We start from the raw sequence: 19,551 nt of genomic DNA, 5'->3' as shown, positions 1-19,551 counted from the left end.
CCTTTCTGACAGCACTGCTGCTTTTTGCAGAGCTCTGCCTTTTCAGTAGCCCGATAAATGGGCAGAACTCTTTCCCAAAGAGCAGCTAAGGAAACAGATCAGTGATAGAGCTGTTTTAGGGAGTGAGTTGTCTTTTACCTGGAGCTGTAGGTAGACTGAAGTGGAGAAAACAAAGCTGTGACTCGACCTGTGCTTGGGTGAGATGACTGGAGAGTAAGATGAAGAGCAGCCGGTCAGATAACCACAGATCCTCAGGACAGGTGGTCTTTGTAGCCCATCTCTGTTTCTGGGACCCTGAACGCCAGTCCTTTTGCCCAGTGGAAGTGAAGATGCCCCCATTAAGCGTGTATCTACCAGCATCCCATTGCCCAAACCTCCAAGTGCTGAGCAACCAGTTCCCTGATGCATCATGTCCAGCACTGCTGTCATTTGCTTGCCTCCACGATATTAGGAGGATAGAGGAGAACAAAGAACTTGTCTTCACAACAGAGTGGAAAGGAGGGTGGCAGCCCCACCATCCCAGGGATGCTCTTCCTGAAGGATCAAACCCCAGCAAGCTTTCAGCCAGACTACTTATACACACAGAAGCTGAAATGGAGCCAGCACCCTGGATGAGGTGCAGTCCTGGAGCTGTGCCACACGAGCAGCGTGGGGGAGCTCCCACTGCACTTGGCAGGGGAGGTGGAACACCAGCTGCCTGGCACAGACCACAGCCACTACAAGCTTTTTTTTTGCCCCACTCTGAACAAGGAACATGGCAATTATTTGCACAGGGTGAAGTGGGTTCCTCTGGACAATGATAACAGAAATCACTCTGAACTCAAGACACACTACAAGTGAGAAAACTAAACCTAAGGTATTCTTTCTATCTAGGAAACTCTCCCAGGAAAGGATATACTACAGCTTCCTTAGGTTTTTTGCATGTGTAAGATGTGCCCATGACCTTTTGCACACATTAGGATGTAAAAGCCACTGTTGCTCCTGCACTGAAGAACTGAAGCAGAAAACAAGGAAGGTTGCATTTTACATGATGAAAACAATCTGGAAAGAAAATGCCTCAGTGCCAACATACTTGCTGCAGGGAAGGCAATTCCACAGACTGCATGGACTGGGAGCAGACGTGGCTGAGGCTTTGCAGCTTCCTCCTGAACTGTCTTGCTTTTTTCCTTAGCCTGTAGGATGCCAGGTTTTGAGTCATGATTTACTCTTCCTGCATGCATGGAGGAAGTCTGCCTTCTCATGGCCATAAAATGCCTGCCTCAAGCTGCCTTGTCAGACACGAATGGAAGATAAACAGGCGGATGGGCTCACAGATTAAAACTTCAAAACTGGTTAGAGGATTGAAGATGAACTCAAGTCAGATGCAACCCTAGGGCAGGATTCAGCTCACAAGAGATGACGGAGGAAGTGCTGCCTTCATCATTCACAGGATACTGAGCACAGCTTTCACACCTGGAAATGGGGAGTTAGCCAGAGCTGCAGCCTAAGCCATAGGAGTACACAGGTTGTGCAGCCACCCAGCAGCATGGGTCACCTCTGCCCAGCGAGCGCTAAAGTCTCAGGATGGTTTCATGCTTCCAGTACCCAAACTGCAAGTGGATCAGTGCTCATCAGTTTGTGAGCAAAACAAGGCAAGCTGCCACCTAGCTGAAGGTTTGGCTGCCTAACCACACACAGGAAAGCAATGCTGGCCTAACTGCAAACCATAGCACTAAACCCAATGGACACATTTGAGTACACATCCATTTTTCCATAGAAAATTACTAGTTTTCATGGACAGTCCTTCAAGACAGGACTTTTGCCCACACAATACTTGTGTCAGCACATAGGAAGGCTTCCTTGCATGTGAACTCTTTTCTCTCACAGGATGAAGCTGTTCCAGTCTCCAGCCTCATCAGGATGTGTCCTGAGTGCAGCTGTGTGTAACAGCTCAGACCACAGTATGGTTCTAAGGAAAAGCAGAAAGATGAGCACAGAACTGTGAAATCCATTGTCATGTCTTGCATAAGCAAAGCAAGGCAGATAATATAAAATTTGGCAAAAAAAAATACAGATATTGTTCAGGATATGACTTGGGGCTCAGAAAAATCTTCCTGGGAAAACAGTCAGAACAGACAAGTAGGACAACTTCCCCTGGGACACAAAAGCATTATGGAAACCCACAGAGCCCATGGGCTGAAGAGTTTGTGCTGCTCTGCAGAGTATCAATCCCACAGGAAAGACCTCCTTTCTCCTGAGGGGCAAGCAGGACCATCCATGGGATTTTCTCTTTTCATCTTCCATACCCTTGAAGAATGATGTCTTCTGCGGACAAAGCCTTGAGCCACCTCTCCCAGTTTGCACTCTGAGGGCTCTGACTACAGAGACCATCACCTTGCAGTGAAAGGCTGTGACAGAAAGCTGGTGTCATTCATTACACCGTCTCCTTCCCTTCCCTTCTCTTCCATTAAAACATGACCTCGCCGGAAATAAACATTGCTGAAGCCTGGGAACTGGTCTGAGGGAAAAAAACAGCAGAGATGCCTAAAAAATGTAAAGTAGTAGCTGCTGCTGCCACCACAGCTGGACACCTCTTTGCCAGACAAGACCTGGAGGTGATACCCAGCCTGCCAGAGCCTCTTCCCCACCAGAGAAGAACCAGGGCTGATGCAGCCATCTCTTGAATCAAATTCTCATCTCTTCTTCATTTCCAGCGTCACGCCATGCACAGCCTGCAACACCAACAGAGCAGCACCTTTTGCTGATAGCTTCTGGAGGCCGTACTAGAACAGAGCTACAGACCCCAAGAGTCTTGTTCTCAGACAGCATGCAAAAGCCCCCAGCCCTGGCAGTGGTGCAGATATATCCACCAAATACACAAGAAGCATTGTATAAAATTATAAACGGATAAGCACTGATCAATTTACAACAAAATCCAAAACATCCTGCATTTACAGGTAAGTGAACTGGCAAGCCCCAAAGTCTTCCACTGGTTTAGATATATAACCTAATCCAGAAGGATTTACATAGTTCTGGAATGAATGTGTATGAAACCTAAAAATCTGCAATTTTTTGATGATTTAAACCCAGTCTCATTACATACATACTTTTTATTTAATAAAAGTGAAAAATAAGTACAAAACCATAATTCCATTTCTTTAAAATAAGTCTGAACAATAGAGTTCAGGCAGTAAAGTGCAAAAGAGCAGCTATCCCAGCCATGCTTTATCCATAAACAACCCTTATGTAGCAGGAAGGAACAAGAAGGGCAAGCAGCACAGACACAGCCACACCACAGCTCAGCTATTCATGCACATCCATGAGATGTCCCAGGCACAAACACATTACAGGAGCATGCAAAAGACTAACAAAGAGGGAACCGTTGCTCTTCTACATCGTGACACACATCCATGACACACTGGTTTATATTCCATATTCTCCAGCCCATCATCTGGATGCTACAAGCTAACATTACTGAATTGTGACACAAGGCTTCCAAACTGTTTTGCTCAGGGGAACACCTTAAGTGGTTAGTCTGTAAAATGAAATTAAGTACGTTGGCCACTGGATTGAGACAGGACACTCTTCCCTTGGTTATGAGCATGCTAAAATAATGGCATCCAAAAGTCAAACTTCTTGTTCTAAGGGTCTTCTGAAGGAAAAAGAGCAGCAATGTCTCTTTCTTCACCACGTGAACTTGGAAAACTGGGAATCGACAGAGAGCAGCAACACTACACAAGCACCCAGGTTACCAGCAGAGAAGTTTCAGCCACAGTGTGCTCACACTCACCAGCACGCAACGCTGCGGTGAGTGGGAGTACAGCACATGTTGAGTGAACAGGTGTGGGCATTTTAAAGGTCAGACAAAATCTTTCAGCATGTTTAGCACAATACTCCAATATGGTGCAGTGCAAACACTAGTGTTAAATTATCATTCTTCACTATGAGGGTGGTGAGGCACTGGCACAGGTTGCCCAGAGAAGTTGTGGCTGCCCCATCCCTGGCAGTGTTCAAGGCCAGGCTTGATGGGGCTTGGAGCAACCTGGTCCAGTGGCAGAGGGTTGGAACTGTATGAGCTTTAATGTTGCTTCCAACCCAAACCAGCCTATGATCCTATAAACTACAGATATAACCACAAAAAATAATAATATATTCTGCTTTCAACTGAAACAGGTCTCCACCCATTTCAGGGGAGTGCTAGCTGAGATCAGGAAGTCTGCACTTACACAGATGAGAACTGTGCTTTGCCCACACTGGGAAATAAGAGTGGTATTTCAGAACAACAAAGCAAAGCAAGAGATAGCACACTCCTAGTCATCCACATTTTACACAACCAGGAAAAAAGTCCTCAGCACTCAACTAAGCTTCAGTGCAGGAGTGGCTGGAGGGAGAAGAGTCCAGAAGGCACTACAGAAATACTTCATTCAGTGGGTGAGCTGTCTCCCAGTAAAACAGCACCTGGTGCTTCAGAGCACAAGAGCTCTACCATCAGCTCTGCTACAACACTACACTTGCACGTTCTTCCACACCATGGAAAGCCAGCAGTCCAGTTGTGCTATAGGATTTTGTTTTATTACTCATACCATGCCACTAAAACACAGCATTCCTGCAGCCAGCAATTCCACATCTTAGCCATATTTACACTGGGTGTAAAGAAAATGCATTCAACAGGGAAAATATCTCATTTAATAGAAAAGGGTGACTTCATACAAAGTACTGTGGAGAAGTAGAAAGCCACATGCAAAGTGTCAAGTTGACATGGTGGCTGTTTCTTAAGACACGGTTAGTACTTTCTCTGGTGCTTTGATGCAAGTACGTGAAAGCCTTGAACAATTTCCTATAAGGTGCACAAGCATCCACAATACATAAAAATTCTTAATTTTCTATTTCTCTTGTATGCAAAAAAAAAATATATAAACAGAGACCCAGCCAATTATCCCCGTGTTATCTTGCCATTTTCGCACCTTCCAGTAGACTTTGACATGCTGGTTTAGTAGGACTGAAAGTAAAGCATAATTCTTAGTGTCAAAGTTTCTAAACAGTGTTTGTGCTTCTAGCTCATCAGAGCAGCACAGCTCCTCCAAACTTCGCTCCGCTGGAGTGTGGACTCAGGAATGCCCAGTATGTCAAGCTTCTACCAAACATCACAACAGCATCCACTTGCAAAAGGTAGGAATTTATAAAATGTTGAGGATTTCACCACTTGTCCTCTGGAAGTCATTCTGGTTTGTCTTGTTTTAAAATGCTGTCGCACTTCAATCTCAAACCTCCAATATCACCTGTGACAGGAGGGTGTAACAGCACCAGCCCATCACAGGATAAGGATCTGCAAGTGTGAAAATCCCAATCACTGTGAGTTATCAAATATTCTGTTTACAAAATGTTCTGAATGCAATTCTTTTGATTTACTGAAAAAAAAAAGTTTCCAAAACTCTAGGTCTCATCCTGCACACCCCTACTAATGCAGGTCAAGAAATCTGCCTGTATATCAAGACCAAAAATGAATAAATACAAAATATATTTGGTATAGAAAATACTAGTATAAAAATTAAAAATCACCCTGTTTTACTGTCCATCAAAATATTAACAGCAAGCACTACAAGTGACTTCGTTAACCTATTGCCAAAATCATTTCCAAAGAGTTCTGCTTTCCTGAAGCGCTGGTGATTGCATTTGCCCAAGTACTGGAAAAAAACCCCCAACAAACAACAAAAAAATAGGGAAGGAAGGACAAAATATATGATAGATTTCTCACATAGCATTATTAACAGAGGACCTAAACTGACGGAAACTAAAGTATGCACAAACACAGCAGAAAAAAGCTATTGTCAGTTCTGCTCTATCCACCAGAGCTCTTCCTGATCTTCAGGCAATTTGTGGAGAAGGTGCTCCCTTCACACTAGCCCTGACAGACAGATGATGGCATGGGGACAAGCATACTCAGAGCACTGCTGCTTTTTGGTTTCTCTGCTGTGGCAATCCTGCTGAGTTTGCCAACCTCTGTCTGCCAGCTGGGGATCTTCTTTGTGGTCACATGGCGGCGGGTATGCTTTGTCAAGTGATCGCTGCGCATGAAGCGACGCTCACACACGGGACAAGCAAACTTCTTCTCTCCTGTGTGAGTTCTGCGGTGGCGTGACAGTTCATCTGAGCGGGCAAACTTCTTGTCACAGCCTTCCCAGCTGCAGTTGAAAGGCTTTTCTCCTGCAGGGCATAAAAGAAACATAATTTACTTTTGAAAAGCTGTGTTACAGTTTTATCAAAGAACTAACTTAAAGCCTGCCTTGCAAAACCCAATGAATTCCACAGAGCTGTTCATGTGTGTAGTCAATATTAGCTTAAGCTCAAGTTGTGTTTTGGACAAAAATTGTAGGTATCACTTCTATGTACTCCCTCATGTCACTTTAAATGTTCTTTAATCAAGCCTTTTTTTTTTTTTCTTCTTTTCAGTTATCCCAGTTTAAAGAAGAGGATTCTTCATAAAGGTACCTTACCCAATGACTGAAATAGAAGCAACTCTCTACCCAATTCCTATGTCACCACAGCTGTACAGCTGGTGCATGTCACCACCAAAAACTGAAGGCAAATGGTAAGCCTGGAGTCAAGCCTCCCAAGTCCCGCTGCTCCAGTGATCCAGTCCTACACACAAATATACTACCCCAGCAAGTACTACTGAGGAAAAGCCTGTCCTGCAATTCCCAACAGACAGCTAGGGGAATTCTGCACACCCAGGAATGACAGCAAGCAGAAAGGCTGTTCACATCAGCTTCTGCTCATCCTGGGCAACTGACCTACCCTAAACAACACAATCTACTGACTACAACCCTCACATAAGGCTCAAGATAAGCATCTACCACATGACGCATATTTATGATAACACTTTGGAGCAGGACACAAGTGTCCAGCAGAAAGGAAACCCCACAGAAGTGCTGCTCTTATTTCAGATATTGAGAGTAAGTTCTGTGTTTTTTGTATTTGGTATCACCTAGCTTCTCAGTGCTCAAGGAAAAGAAAGATGAACTACTCTGCCTCCTGTTTCTGTAATATGGACTAGCTAGCAAGGGCTCAGAATGCTTCACTTCCCACCAATGTCCTAGTCTTAATAACAATACAAGGATACACACACCTTTCCCATGGATCATCAGCAGTACGTGAGACACTTTTGCTAGTCTATGTTTACCCTGTAGTGCCAGGTTAATTCAGCAGCCTGCAGCACTTACTTTCAAGCTAGAAGCAGAAACATCATTCCACCTCTGAGCTCTGGTTTACAAGGATTATCAGCTTCATATAAGGCTTAAGCACTTTCCCCAAAGGAACTGTAAAGACAAGCTGCCAACCTAATGAAAATCCTGCCACAGAAGCTGACACCCTATAAACCACAGTGTCTGTGGGGCAAGGAAGGGTAAGGGGGGGAACAACAAGGAAAACCAAAATTAAACAGACTTTTGAATGAGCTATTCTGTACCAATTTCTTAACTATGCCTATCCCTCAACATCAAAAATAGTCCCCGAGAACTCAAAGTTAGTTTTAACAGGATCTTGAACCCAGAAAAATGATAAGTAAACCACATGTATACTGTCTCCACACTGATCAGATTTCATGGAGCAAATCAGCTCGTATTAATTACAACTAATTTTCATTTATCTTTAAAATTCCCTTTCTGTAACTGAATAAACTGCTACATTCCTGTACCAGCTCTACTTCCTAACACAGCAGCCCAAAATCTCAGTGTTTTCCCATTTAGCCTAAACAAAGCTCTGGAAAAATGAGTAGTTTCCAAATTTCTCTTATTCTCCTCATGCCAAGAATTAAGACCAAGCATCCATACTATGGTTTGCTTACAGCAGACCTCTCCATGCCCAACCCCCCCCACCCCCCCAAAAAAGGACTGCACAATTGATTTCCATCTAGTCCAGATGACAGGATTCCACTCTAAACACACACGCAGACGGCAAAGCTTTGCTCCAACTGAAGCATGTGAAATTCAACTAGAAGTATGGGGTCAGCTGAGGTCTCAGAACAAAGTCTGTCTTGTTTTGCTTGCCCATGAAGAATGAACATTCCTCCCTTCTCTGAGAGAAGTTTCACCATCACCTGCCTCACCCCTTTCCCACCCATCCCCTAAAACCCCATGCATTTCAGCACCCCAATGCAAGCCAGTGCCAGAGTGACAAAGGCCTCGCCCTGTTGTACGCACCAGTGTGGGTGCGAAGGTGGGCTTTGAGGTGGGAACTTTTGAAATAGGTTTTCTTGCACCCAGGGAAGTTGCAAACATAATTCCTCCGCCTAGAAAAGTCCACCTGGGGAGCGCAGCTTTGACCAGAAGCAATGAATACGGGAGCAGGTGCAAGGGGCAGTAACTTGGTGTTCCCAACAGTCATTACTGTTTGTGGGCACTGCGGTGTCGGTGTGACAGCAGTCTGCGGGAGAACCAACATGACGGTCCCCTGAGGCACAGAAGGTCCCATGAGTACAGGCTGAGAGAGAGGGGCTGTCTGCGGTAAAATAGGTTTCATGGGAGTTGAGACTGTTGGAGTTGAAGGTTTGACATAGGCATTGATCATACTGCTTTGTCCATTTAAAGGGATCATTTGACAGAGAACTTGGGGGCTTGAAACAGGGGCAGATGTCACTGGGGTAACTCTTTTTTGCAAGTCATTCTCACAATTCTGCGGCAAGTGGGTCTGTGGCGAAAGAGGCCGGACTGGTAGCTGTCCTTTATTGGTCACAATATCACTGGAGTCCTGTGCATAAGGCTGATGTACCGGAGAGGTTTTGTTAACTAAATTATCGGCAGCACACGGGTCCTGTGGCAGTCTGGAATGTTTTTGGTCATCCACTCCACACCAGTCTCTGGAAGTACTGTAGCCTGAAGTTACCTTTGTTTTTTCTTGCACAGCAGGAATGTGATGGTAAGCAGAGCTATCTCCTGTGTGACGTATGACACTTGTTGCCATGGCCCTGCAGGGCTGAGGTGCAAAGGATTCAGGTATCACTGGCTTCTGGCTGCATGGAGACATGTTGGTAACAGATGGCTTGGTTATGGGAGAGGCACCAGTCACTGATGTTACTGAGCAGGCAGCTGTATTTGCCATGACAGTCCTTGGTTTGGAGTAAGTGACTTGTGAGGAGAGGAGTGTAGCAGCCGATATCTCAACAAAGTCAGGGCTGTGTGGAGGGGTCATGCACTGCAAGAAAGAAAACACCATTATACATTAAATTACATCCCATCTCCAGGACAAACTGCTTAAAGCATACTGTCATGGTTTAACCTAGTTGGCAACTGAGTACCACTTTCTCACTATGGCTTCCCCTTACCTCCCCAGGGGATGGGGAGTAGAGCTGGAAGAAGGTAAAACCCATGGGTTGAAATAAGAACAGTTTAATAATTGAATTTAAAAAAACAAATAATAATAATATAATTGAAATAACAAAAAGAAATAAAGTAATAAAACCCCACAAACAACAAGTGATGCACAATACAATTGCTCACCACTGACTGATGCCCAGCCCAACCTGAGCAGTGATCAGCCTCTTCCGGGTAACTCCCTCAGTTTACACACTGCACAGGCATGACATACTGTGGTATGGAATACCCCTTTGGCTAGTTTGGGTAAGGTGTCCTTGCTGTGCTGCCTCCTGGCTTCTTCTCCTCACTGGCAGAGCATGGGAAACTGAAAAGTCCTTGAATTAGGGTAAACACTACTGAGCAACAACTAAACCATCCATGTGTTATCAACACTGCTCTCAGACTAAATCCAAAACACAGTACTGCACCAGCTACTAGGAAGAAAATTAACTCTATCCCGGCCAAAGCCAGGATAGTATCCACCCCTTATTCCATCCCATTTAAGTCACGCCAGATCCCACACTTCAATGCATCTTATCTTTCGATATAGACACACGAACATCATTCCCTTAGTCTTTGGACCATCCCTCTAAAATATCTGCTGAGTTCATTTAGCCCATGACTTTGGGCTCCATCTGTCACAACAGCCCTTCAGGGCAGAACAGATGCTGTGTGGTGTTGGACTGCTGCATGCTGAAGCCAGTTCTGATTCCACCACCACTGCACTTGTCCAGTTTCATCAAATCATTCATTAATCTAGGCGATTTTTACTGCAGTAGCCTTGATATGGCACACAGCCACCACAGAAATGATAATATACAGTATTATATAGCAATTAGCATCATACAGTTTAGTTCATTTTCACCAGATCAAATCCCCTCGAGATACATGCCAGAATTCCCCATCCTTCTGCATTACCCACCAAGTACACCCAGGTCCATAAAGGGGTTTGCCTTTGCCTGAAGTGGGAATAACCCAGACTGTCTTGTTATGTGCACCACATGTACTTTATCCCCCTCTACAGTATGTAAAAGTTCTAACTGGGCTGGGCTGGGCCAGTCCTGGTGGCAGATACCCTCATGCTGACGAACCAGGTGGCTTTTGTTAAATGTGTATCCCTATGTTTGAAAGTCCCACCATCCACTGCTCTCAGTGCAGTTTTTAACAGGCCATTGTACTTTCCCAGCACGGGCAACCAGGGTGCCAGGAGAGCTGTGCCAATCCTTCAGTGCCAATCACTTCCGAAGCAGCTCAAACCCCTCCATAAGCTGCCAGTATCTCTTTCTCAGTTGAGGTATAGCTGGCCTCAGATCCTCTGTATCCCCGACTCCAAAAGCCGAGGGGTCGACCTCAAGTCCCCCCTGCAGCTTTCTGCCAGAGGCTCCAGGTAGGACCGTTCTCCCCAGCTGCAGTGTACAGCACATTTTTTACACCTGGCCGGGTCCGGACAGGTCCAAGGGCTACTGCATGAACTATCTCGCGTTTAATTTGCTCAAAGGCTTGTTGTTGCTCAGGGCCCCATTTAAAATCATTCTTCTTCCGGGTCACATGATAGAGAGGGCTTACAATCCAACTGTAATTTGGGATGTGCATTCTCCAGAACCCCACTGCACCCAAGAAAGCTTGCGTTTCTTTCTTATTAGTTGGTGGAGACATTGCTGTTACCTTGTTGATCACATCTGTGGGGATCTGGCCATGTCCATCTTACCAATTTATTCCCAAAAATTGAATCTCCTGTGCAGGTCCCTTGACCTTACTCCATTTTATGGCAAAACCGGCTTTCAGCAGGATTTGGATTATTTTCCTCCCTTTCTCAAAAACTTCTTTTGCTGAATCACCCCACAAGATGCTCACTCCTCCCTCCTTCCTCCCCCCTGCTCCTGGATGGATGGGGAGAAGAATCGAAAGAATGTAACTCCCATGGGTTGAGATAAGAGCAGTCCAGTAACTAAGGTATAACACAAACCACTACTGCTAACACCAATATTAATAATGGTAAGGGAAATAACAAGGGAAGAGAATACAACCACTCACCACCCGCCGACCAATACCCAGTCTGACCCGAGCAGTGATCTAGCCCTTCCGGATAACTGCCCCCAGTTTATATACTGGGCATGATGTGATGTGGTATGGAATACCTCTTTGGCTAGTTTGGGTCAGGTGTCCTGTCTCTGCTTCCTCCCAGCTTCCCCTCCTCCCTGGAAGAACATGAGACTCAGAAAGTCCTTGGTCAGACTAAGCATGACTTAGCAACAACTAAAAACATCGGTGTTATCAGTGTTGTTCTCAGGCTGAAAGTCAAAAACACAGCACTGCACCAGCTACTAAGAAGGAGAAAAATGACTGTACTGCTGAACCCAGGACAGTACTGTTGGATTTTCCCAGAGGCTGGTGCATGGTAGGGGATACGATATACCCACTCAATGCTGCGCTCGTTGGCCAAGTGTCTATGAGGTTTTTCCGGAAATGAGTCCCATTGTCTTGACTCAATTCTCTCTGGGGTGCCGCGTCACCACAAAATCTGTTTCTCAAGGCCCAGGATAGTGTTCCGGGCAGTGGCATAGGGCACAGCGTATGTTTCCAGCCAGGCGGTGGTTGCTTCCACCATGGTAAGCACATGGCACTTGCCTTGGCAGGTTGGTGGGGGTGTGATACAGTCATTCTGCCAGGCCCTCTCATGTTTGTACTTCAGCCATGGTCCTCCATACCAGAGAGGCTTTAACTGCTTGGCATGCTTGACTGCAGCACAGGTTTCACATATGTGAATAACCTGGGTGATCATGTCCATTGTTATGTTGACCCCTCAATCATAAGCCTATCTGTATGTTGCATCTCTGCCTTGATGGCCTGAGGTGTCATGGGCCCATTGAGCTAAAAATAACTCACCCTTATGTTGCCAATCTAAATCCATCTGAGCCACTTCAATTGTAGCAGCCTAATCCACTTGTTGGTTGTTCTGGTGTTCTTTAGTGGCTCTCCTCTTGGGTACATGGGCATCTACATGGTGTACCTTCACCGCCAGATTCTGCACCCAGGCAGCAATATCTTGCCACAGTGCAGCAGCCCAGATGGGTTTACCTCTACGCTGCCAGTTGCTCTGCTTCTGTTGCTGCAACCACCCGCACAGGCATTTGACACCATCTATGAGGAAGTATAAAGTATTGGCCACTTTTCTCCTTCAGCAATGTCCAAGGCCAGCTGGGTGGCTTTCACCTCTGCAAATTGACTCGATTCACCTTATCCATGAGCAGTTCCTGCAACTTGTTGTAGGAAACTCCATACAACCGCCTTCCATCCCCCACAATAGGGCACTGTACTGACAAACTACTTCATCCACCATCCTCTTCACCTCTCCAGGTCATTACTGCCAATGAGTTAGCATACAATGAGGGTGCACTCCATACAAATTTCCACCACACAAATCGTGTGTACTGGACTTTGCCTGGATCTGTGGGTGACTGTGCATTGTTCAGGTCATAATAAATCACCTCCAGTACAGCTAATTCCCTCAGATACTGGACATCTCTCTCTTCACAGTGGCTCACTTGCTTGGGTGACATATAACATCTTCCTTGAAAGGACACCTTTCCTGCAGTGCTGACAGAAGTCACCTCCAGAGGCTGATGGCTTGTGCCCCCTTCCCAATCACTTTGTTAACACTTCCTTCCCTAGAGTGATCCCAGCTGTTTGGCTTCCCTACCCTCTAATTTGAGGCTACTGGCCCCATTATCCCAGCCTCACAGCAGCCAGGTGACAATGTGCTCACCTGGGTGATGGCTGAAATCTTTTGTATACCCCACAGCTCACTCAGGGATGGCAAACAAGTGGATACCTCTGGTTCTGCCTCTTCCTCCTGTTCTTGTGATGTCCCTGTTTTGTCCTTCTTTACCAAACAAGCTGACTTTCATATCCATTTCTTCTTGTGTACAGGGTTAGGGTAACTGATACCAGCATGGGCTGGTCCTCTGCTTCAGTTGTACTACCCCTCACTGATGCCTGGTAAGCTGCAGCGCCTGCCACTGGAGCCTGAGTAGCTGCAAATAGTTGCTTAACCCTAAACAACACCCGAACCACGTTCATGTTTCCCAGCAATAGGACCATGGTTTCAGCATCCCAAGAATATTCAAACTGTCAAAGTTCTCAAATGCTAATTAGCCTGGAAGAGAAGGGAAAGATGTGGGAAGGTGACTCCTTCATAGGTTGGCTCTCCAAGGAAAAGAGGTAAAAGGTGTAATTATTAATAGCTTCCAAGAGATGGTTCCCAAAGTACAGAGGTGATGGCAGTGCTGAGCACAAATACCAGATTAGTTTCATGGCCAGCAAAGCTATCATATCATAAGTGAGAGTTACAAAGTACATCAGAATGATAACCTCAGCCCAGCCCCCAAAGGAGACGAACATCACCCCAGGGAACACATACAGCAGGTGAGGAGCTACATGATGCAATGCTGAGAACAAGCGCAACAACCCTGAGAGCAAATACCAAAAAATGAGAGCAAATTGTGACCAGCGACTATTAAACCAAAACAATGAATGCTTGTATCAAACTTATATAACCCACAATGGGATGGGGAGAAGAATCTTAAAAAGGTAAAGCCCATGGGTTAAGATAACAGTTTAATTAAAATGAATTATAATATTTGTAAAGAAAGGAGAGGAAACAAAGAGAAATAACCCCCAAGACAGGCAAGTGATGCACAGTACAATTGTTCATCACCTGCTGACTGATGCTCAGCCCACCCCTAAGCAGCGATCAACTGCTCCCAGCCAAGTTTATATACTGGGCATGATGTGCTGTGGTATGGAATACTCCTTTGGCTAGTTTGGGTCAGCTGTTCTGTCTCTGCTCTCCTCCAACTTCCTGTGCCTCTCCTCACTTGCAGACTGAAATGAGAGACTGAAAACTCCTTGACTTAGGGTAAATGCTACTGAGTGACAACTGAAACATTGGTGTTATCAACATTATTCCCAGACTAATTCCAAAACACAGCACTACACCAGCCAGTAGGAAGGAAACACACTGTACTACAAAAAACCCTCTCATTCTTTTCTCCTCAGCCATTGGGTGCAGCTGTAAGAGCCTATGAGCACTCTGCTGTTCACAGAAAACAGACTAGCAATAGAGAACAATACCATACCTTTACAATTTCAAGCTTCCAGCAAGCCTTTGATCTTTTATCAATGACTGCACCATTAGCTGGTGGCTACTTCTGAGATAAAGACAAATGGAACTGCTCTTAGCCTTCTTATTCACCCATTTCTCTCTTGCTGCCACCTCCTCTCCTTTTACCACTGAAAAAACTCATGCCTATCTCCAAGCGCTGCTCAACAGACAGTGCCAACACTGAACTGCATAGTAGTATAAGTATGCCAAGCAGACTGCTATACTCTCTCAATCTCTTTCCACTGTTATTCCCCCTTTTTCCTGATGTAACTGCATACTAGAAGCCTACTGGCTGAAATGAGCCTTAACCATCTGGAACTTGAACACCACCTAAGCCCTTTTTTAATACATACTTTTGCTGCAACATAAATGGCAACAAAAAAAAAAAAATTGTGATTCAACCAACATTAGTCAGCTGGAGCAGACCAATGTTCTGGAGAAATAACAGACTACATGTACAAACACATAGCATGGAAACTAATTAAATTGTCTATTTCATAATGGTAATCTGTACTTTCCTTTGTAACTACCAGAGTGAAGCCAAATGTCGTCAAGAGCCTTTTTCATACAGTGCTTGCAGATAAGCTGGTGCTGAACCACTGAGGCTCACTCTGCCACTCTTACTCAAAATGCTCCAAGAAACCTTCAACAACCAGCATGCAGCATCCTCAGCATGCCTGACAAATTAAATTACCGGTCAGCAAGGGTTTTCACATCCAGCTTTAACAAGGGATCAAACCCTACGTTTGCCATTCCAGAGACAGCAGAAAAGTCCTACCTCAGCATGGCCACCTCACCATTCTGGCACACACAGAGCCCTGGCTGCTCTGTAGCTATTCTACACAAGGACACATGGGCCAGCCAAGCTAAGACATTGCAGAGATGTTAACACCCAGATGTCAGACATAGTTATTTCACATCCATGTTTTTCTTACCAGCGTAGATAAATAGTCCTTTGGCAATTCAGATGTCGCCTCAGTGTGCATTGTGAAATCACCAGAATCCGAGAAGGGCGTAAGTGGCCTTATCTTTAATATGTCACCTTTCTGCGATCTTTGACCCCAGGAGCTCATGCAAACAAGCGCTTCAACGGCTTCAATGTCATTCTGCTCCAAGGTGCTGCAGGTAGACCTTTCACTGTCATGACGCTGCCTCTCACGGATAGACTCATAGATGTCCACGATGTCAGCCTAAATGTAATCAGATTAGTGGCTGTTAGGCCAAGTCAGAATATAAAGCTGACACCACCCACATTCTGTCTGCTCAGGATGAAGGTCATCTGAAACAGATCCCATGCCTACAGCAAGACTTCTACCAACCAGCTCATCTCCCTATGCCTTATACTCTAAAAAAATAATTAAAAGTGTGATTTGCAGCAAAGGAACAGATATGTGTGTAGCTCGCATTTCTAGAGTTACTTTCCTGGATTACACTGCTCTGAATAAACACATCACATGTTTGTAAACAAGCAAAAAAAAAAGAGGGGGAAAAAAAACTGGCTTCCAACCTTGTTTAGACAAGGCTATTTGAATCCTGGACCCACACTACAACTGCTATTCAGGACTGATCTCCTTTTGGTAACATTTAGACAATACATTTCTGCTGATACAGAAGGTATGATCACAGATTTACAGTATCACACCTTGCAAAAAGCATTTTATTCTTATTACCAGTAGGGAAGCCAGGATGCGAGAAAGCGTTCAAAAACCATGTAGAGACACCCTTAGTGACAGGATTTAGTGGTGGACTTGGCAGCTCTGGGGTAAACAGTTGGACTTCATGATCTTAAAGGTCTTTTTCAACCTAGCTGATCCTATATAGGCACAGCCTTCAAAGTGCAGTGGGAATTGGCTGCATTGTCTTTTAAAAGGTATGACACTACATGGATGCTAGGTATTTCAAAACACACTACAAGTAACATGAAGACAAATGACACTGTATTGATTTGTTTCCAATTGCAAGTATCACAGAAAATGTGTGTATGTGTGTGTGTGCGCGTGTACATGCATGCAAAACACTTGACTTTCAGTGCAAGGATACCCAAACTTCACAAAGCTCTCACAGTGGTGCTTGGTAGTGACTCCAAAAGCTACGCTGCGCTGCTGGTTTACTGCTCACATGCCCACTCAGTCTCAACTAGGCATCCAAACTCTTCCAGCCTTTAGCCTCAGAAACTTACTGTGAAGGCTGGGATTCAACAGCATACACCAGGATTCTTGAGCCTATTTGCTTTTTATATACTGCAGCAAAAACGCTTTAAATAGAAAGGCACCACCACACCGTCAGCACAGTCTAAAGCCCTAGAGGGAACTAGGCTGTGGTGACATCATTTGCACACCTACGTCTAGGAGTTTTGTTACTGAGTTAAGTAACGTAGAATGATCCTGGCTCAGTGCTATCACAAAGATGCAAAGCCCTGTAGTGAAAACACAGGGATACACACGGCAATCATGTTAAAACATAATGAATCCCGAATGTCAGTACTGCACTCAGAGGACTTTTGCCTAAAACATAAGATACCAGACATGGAGATATCAAGACTGTGCGGCAGGAAGGGGTTAAAAGCACTCAAGAGATTAACTGCTCTGCAAGAGACTTCTAAGAATTTCCACTGAGAGCAATGAGCATGGGAAGGAGCTCAAAACCCCATGTGGCTGCAAGCCTGGACCTAGACTGCCTGTCCCACAGGAGCCACACCAGGTAAGGCTCTGCACTAAGAAGCCAGGAAACTTGCAAGTCCTCCTCAAAGTGTGACTGCAGGCAACCAAGCAGCAGACTGATTTTTTTCCCAACCCTACGTTTCAGAAGAGCAACATTCCCTAAAGAAACATGAAAAAACACACCCCGCTTCAAAAAACAACAATCCTAAAAAAGCCCTTTCTGAAGGCGAGCACTGCAGCCCAGGCTCTGCGGCTGCCAGGGAAATGGCTAACCGCGCCTGCCCGCCTGTCCTCACCTCACCCCGCCGGCTGCTGGGGCCAGAGGTGCGCGGGCTGCAGCGCGGGCCCTCGCCCCGAGCAGCGCCTCCTTCTGCCCGTAGGGGCCGCGTCCACGCCGCCCGCTCCCTGCATCACGGCGGGTGCCCCGGGCCGGGCGGCGCCGCCGGAGGGCGGATGGCGGGAAGGGGAAAGAAGGGAAGCAACTCCCGCCCTGCCGCCGCCGCCCCCACATGGCCGCTGAGGACAGGCAGTCCCCCCCAGGTGACTGAGCAACACCCGCCCCGAGGGCTCTGCCCGGCACAACCGGTGGCAAAGGCACCAGCCGACTAGCCCCCCCCCCGCGGCGGGTAACAGTCCCAACCGACCAGCATCCCCCCCAGGGGCGAGCAACGGTCCCAACCGACCGCTCCCAGCGTGAGCAACGGTCCCGAGGGTCCGCCACTGAGGCAGCCGGTAACGGTTCCTGTCCGCCACCACGTGCCCGAGCCGAACCGGCACCGACTGCCCCCAGCTCAGAGTCGTCCACCACCACCGCCCCTTCCTCCCTCCGCCCGCTGCCTACCGCGGACGCATCTCCCATCTCCGAGCAGGGCGAGCCGTGCATGGCGCGGCGACGGCGGTGTGACCGGGCAGCAGCAGGAACAGCAGCAGCAACGAGAGAAGGAGGAGGAACAACGCACGCAGCAGCAGCCAGCACCGCCTCCCCCCCACCCTCACCCGCCCACTGAGAGCCCGCGCGCCGGGGGAAGCGCTGCAGAGCGCTCCCCGCACCAGACACGGCGGGCGGGGGGAGGAGGGGAGGGGGGAGGCAAAGAGGGGAGGCCGGCTCCTCCGCCAATCACCGCCCGCCGCGGCCCCATTCCCAGCCAATGAGGGGCTGCGGCCTACGTGATCGCAGCGTGCCGGCGGGAAGGGCGGCGCGTGGGCACGCTGGGCGGGAAGGGAAGGCAGGGAGCGGGCGGGGGAGCGCGCGCTGGAAACTAGGGGAAAGGTCGGGCGGGAACGCCCGTGCGCGCGGGGGTGTGGCGGGGCGCGGCGCGGGGGCGCGGCTCACCCCGCTCTGCCCCCCCCCCCTCCCCCCCGCGCTGTGCGTGCGGCGCGGCACGCAGCAGGCACTGCCCTGCCCCGCCCCCCGGCCCCGCTCCTCGTGCCTCCTCAGGGCAGCGGCGGGAAGCTGTGGGAACGTCCCTTGTCGTGGTGGATTTGCCGGACAACGCCGAGTCCCCGTGGTGGCGGTGGCGGTGTCTGCTGCCCCCGGAGCCTGGGAAGGGGCAGCCCCTGTCCCCCCGCGCCTCAGACGGCCCCTGACCGCGCCAGCGCTTTCCCAGCCCGGCTTCTCTGGCGGCCTTCCTGCCGCTGGCACAAAACGCGGACAGTAATAAGGATTCTCTCTGTTTGTTCATTACTCCGTTTCTCAAGACGTAACATCCTCCCTGTCCACGCGGAGGGCAGGGGAGGGATCAGCTTCAATGTTTCATCTCCTTTTGCTGCACTGGGGCTCATGTTTTACGTTAACAGCTCTTCCTAACCCTGGTCCTTCCCTGCTGTCCGTGTAGTTTCTAAAGCTTCACTGCACTATGCTCACCTCTGGTCTCCATTACCACACATTTCGTGCCCCAGCTTTCCCAGTGCTACTTGCAGCCCATCAAACACCAAATTCATAGAATTGTAGAATCACAGGATGGCTTAGGTTGGAAGGGACCTTAAAGCTCACACAGTTCCAACCCCCCTGCCATGGGCAGGGCCACCTTCCACTAGACCAGGTTGCGCCAAGCCCCATCTAACCTGGCCTTGAACACTGCCAGGGATGGGGCAGCCACAGCTTCTCTGGGCACCATGTGCCAGCACTTCACCACCCTCACAATAAAGAATTTATTCCTAATGTCTCATCTAAATCACCCCTGTATCAGTTTAAAGCCATTTCCCATGTCCTGTCACTACAGGCTATTGTAAAAAGCCCCTCTCCAGATTTCTTGTAGGCCCCCTTTAAGCACTGGAAGCTGCTCTAAAATCTCCCCAGAGCCTTCTCTCCAGGCTGACCAACGCCAGCTCTCTCATCCTGTCTTCACAGGAGAGGTGCTTCAGCCCTGATCATCTTCATGGCTTCATCTGAACTCAC

At 47.5% G+C, this 19,551-nt stretch overlaps 1 protein-coding gene across 1 annotated transcript in view; it reads right to left on the bottom strand.

Annotated features, from left to right (window-relative positions):
- Positions 1 to 4,642: 4,642 nt before the first annotated feature.
- Positions 4,643 to 19,551, bottom strand: part of KLF11 (KLF transcription factor 11) — a 201,635-nt gene continuing 186,726 nt past the window's right edge. The window contains exons 2-5 of the mRNA XM_061460815.1: positions 17,995 to 18,066; positions 15,429 to 15,683; positions 8,178 to 9,168; positions 4,643 to 6,183 (exon numbers count right to left, since the gene is read on the bottom strand). Of these exons, the coding sequence (XP_061316799.1) occupies positions 5,879 to 6,183; positions 8,178 to 9,168; positions 15,429 to 15,683; positions 17,995 to 18,036 (1,593 nt within the window). The 5' untranslated portion in view covers positions 18,037 to 18,066 and the 3' untranslated portion in view covers positions 4,643 to 5,878. The remainder of the gene's footprint in view (positions 6,184 to 8,177; positions 9,169 to 15,428; positions 15,684 to 17,994; positions 18,067 to 19,551) is intronic.

This window comes from Pezoporus flaviventris, unplaced genomic scaffold (assembly GCF_033815535.1).
Source record: "Pezoporus flaviventris isolate CSIRO_AGI_PZ_B2104156 unplaced genomic scaffold, CSIRO_AGI_Pfla_v1 ptg000031l, whole genome shotgun sequence".
NCBI classification, from domain to species: Eukaryota; Metazoa; Chordata; class Aves; order Psittaciformes; family Psittacidae; genus Pezoporus; species Pezoporus flaviventris.
This window is presented reverse-complemented; position numbering and strand designations above follow the sequence as displayed.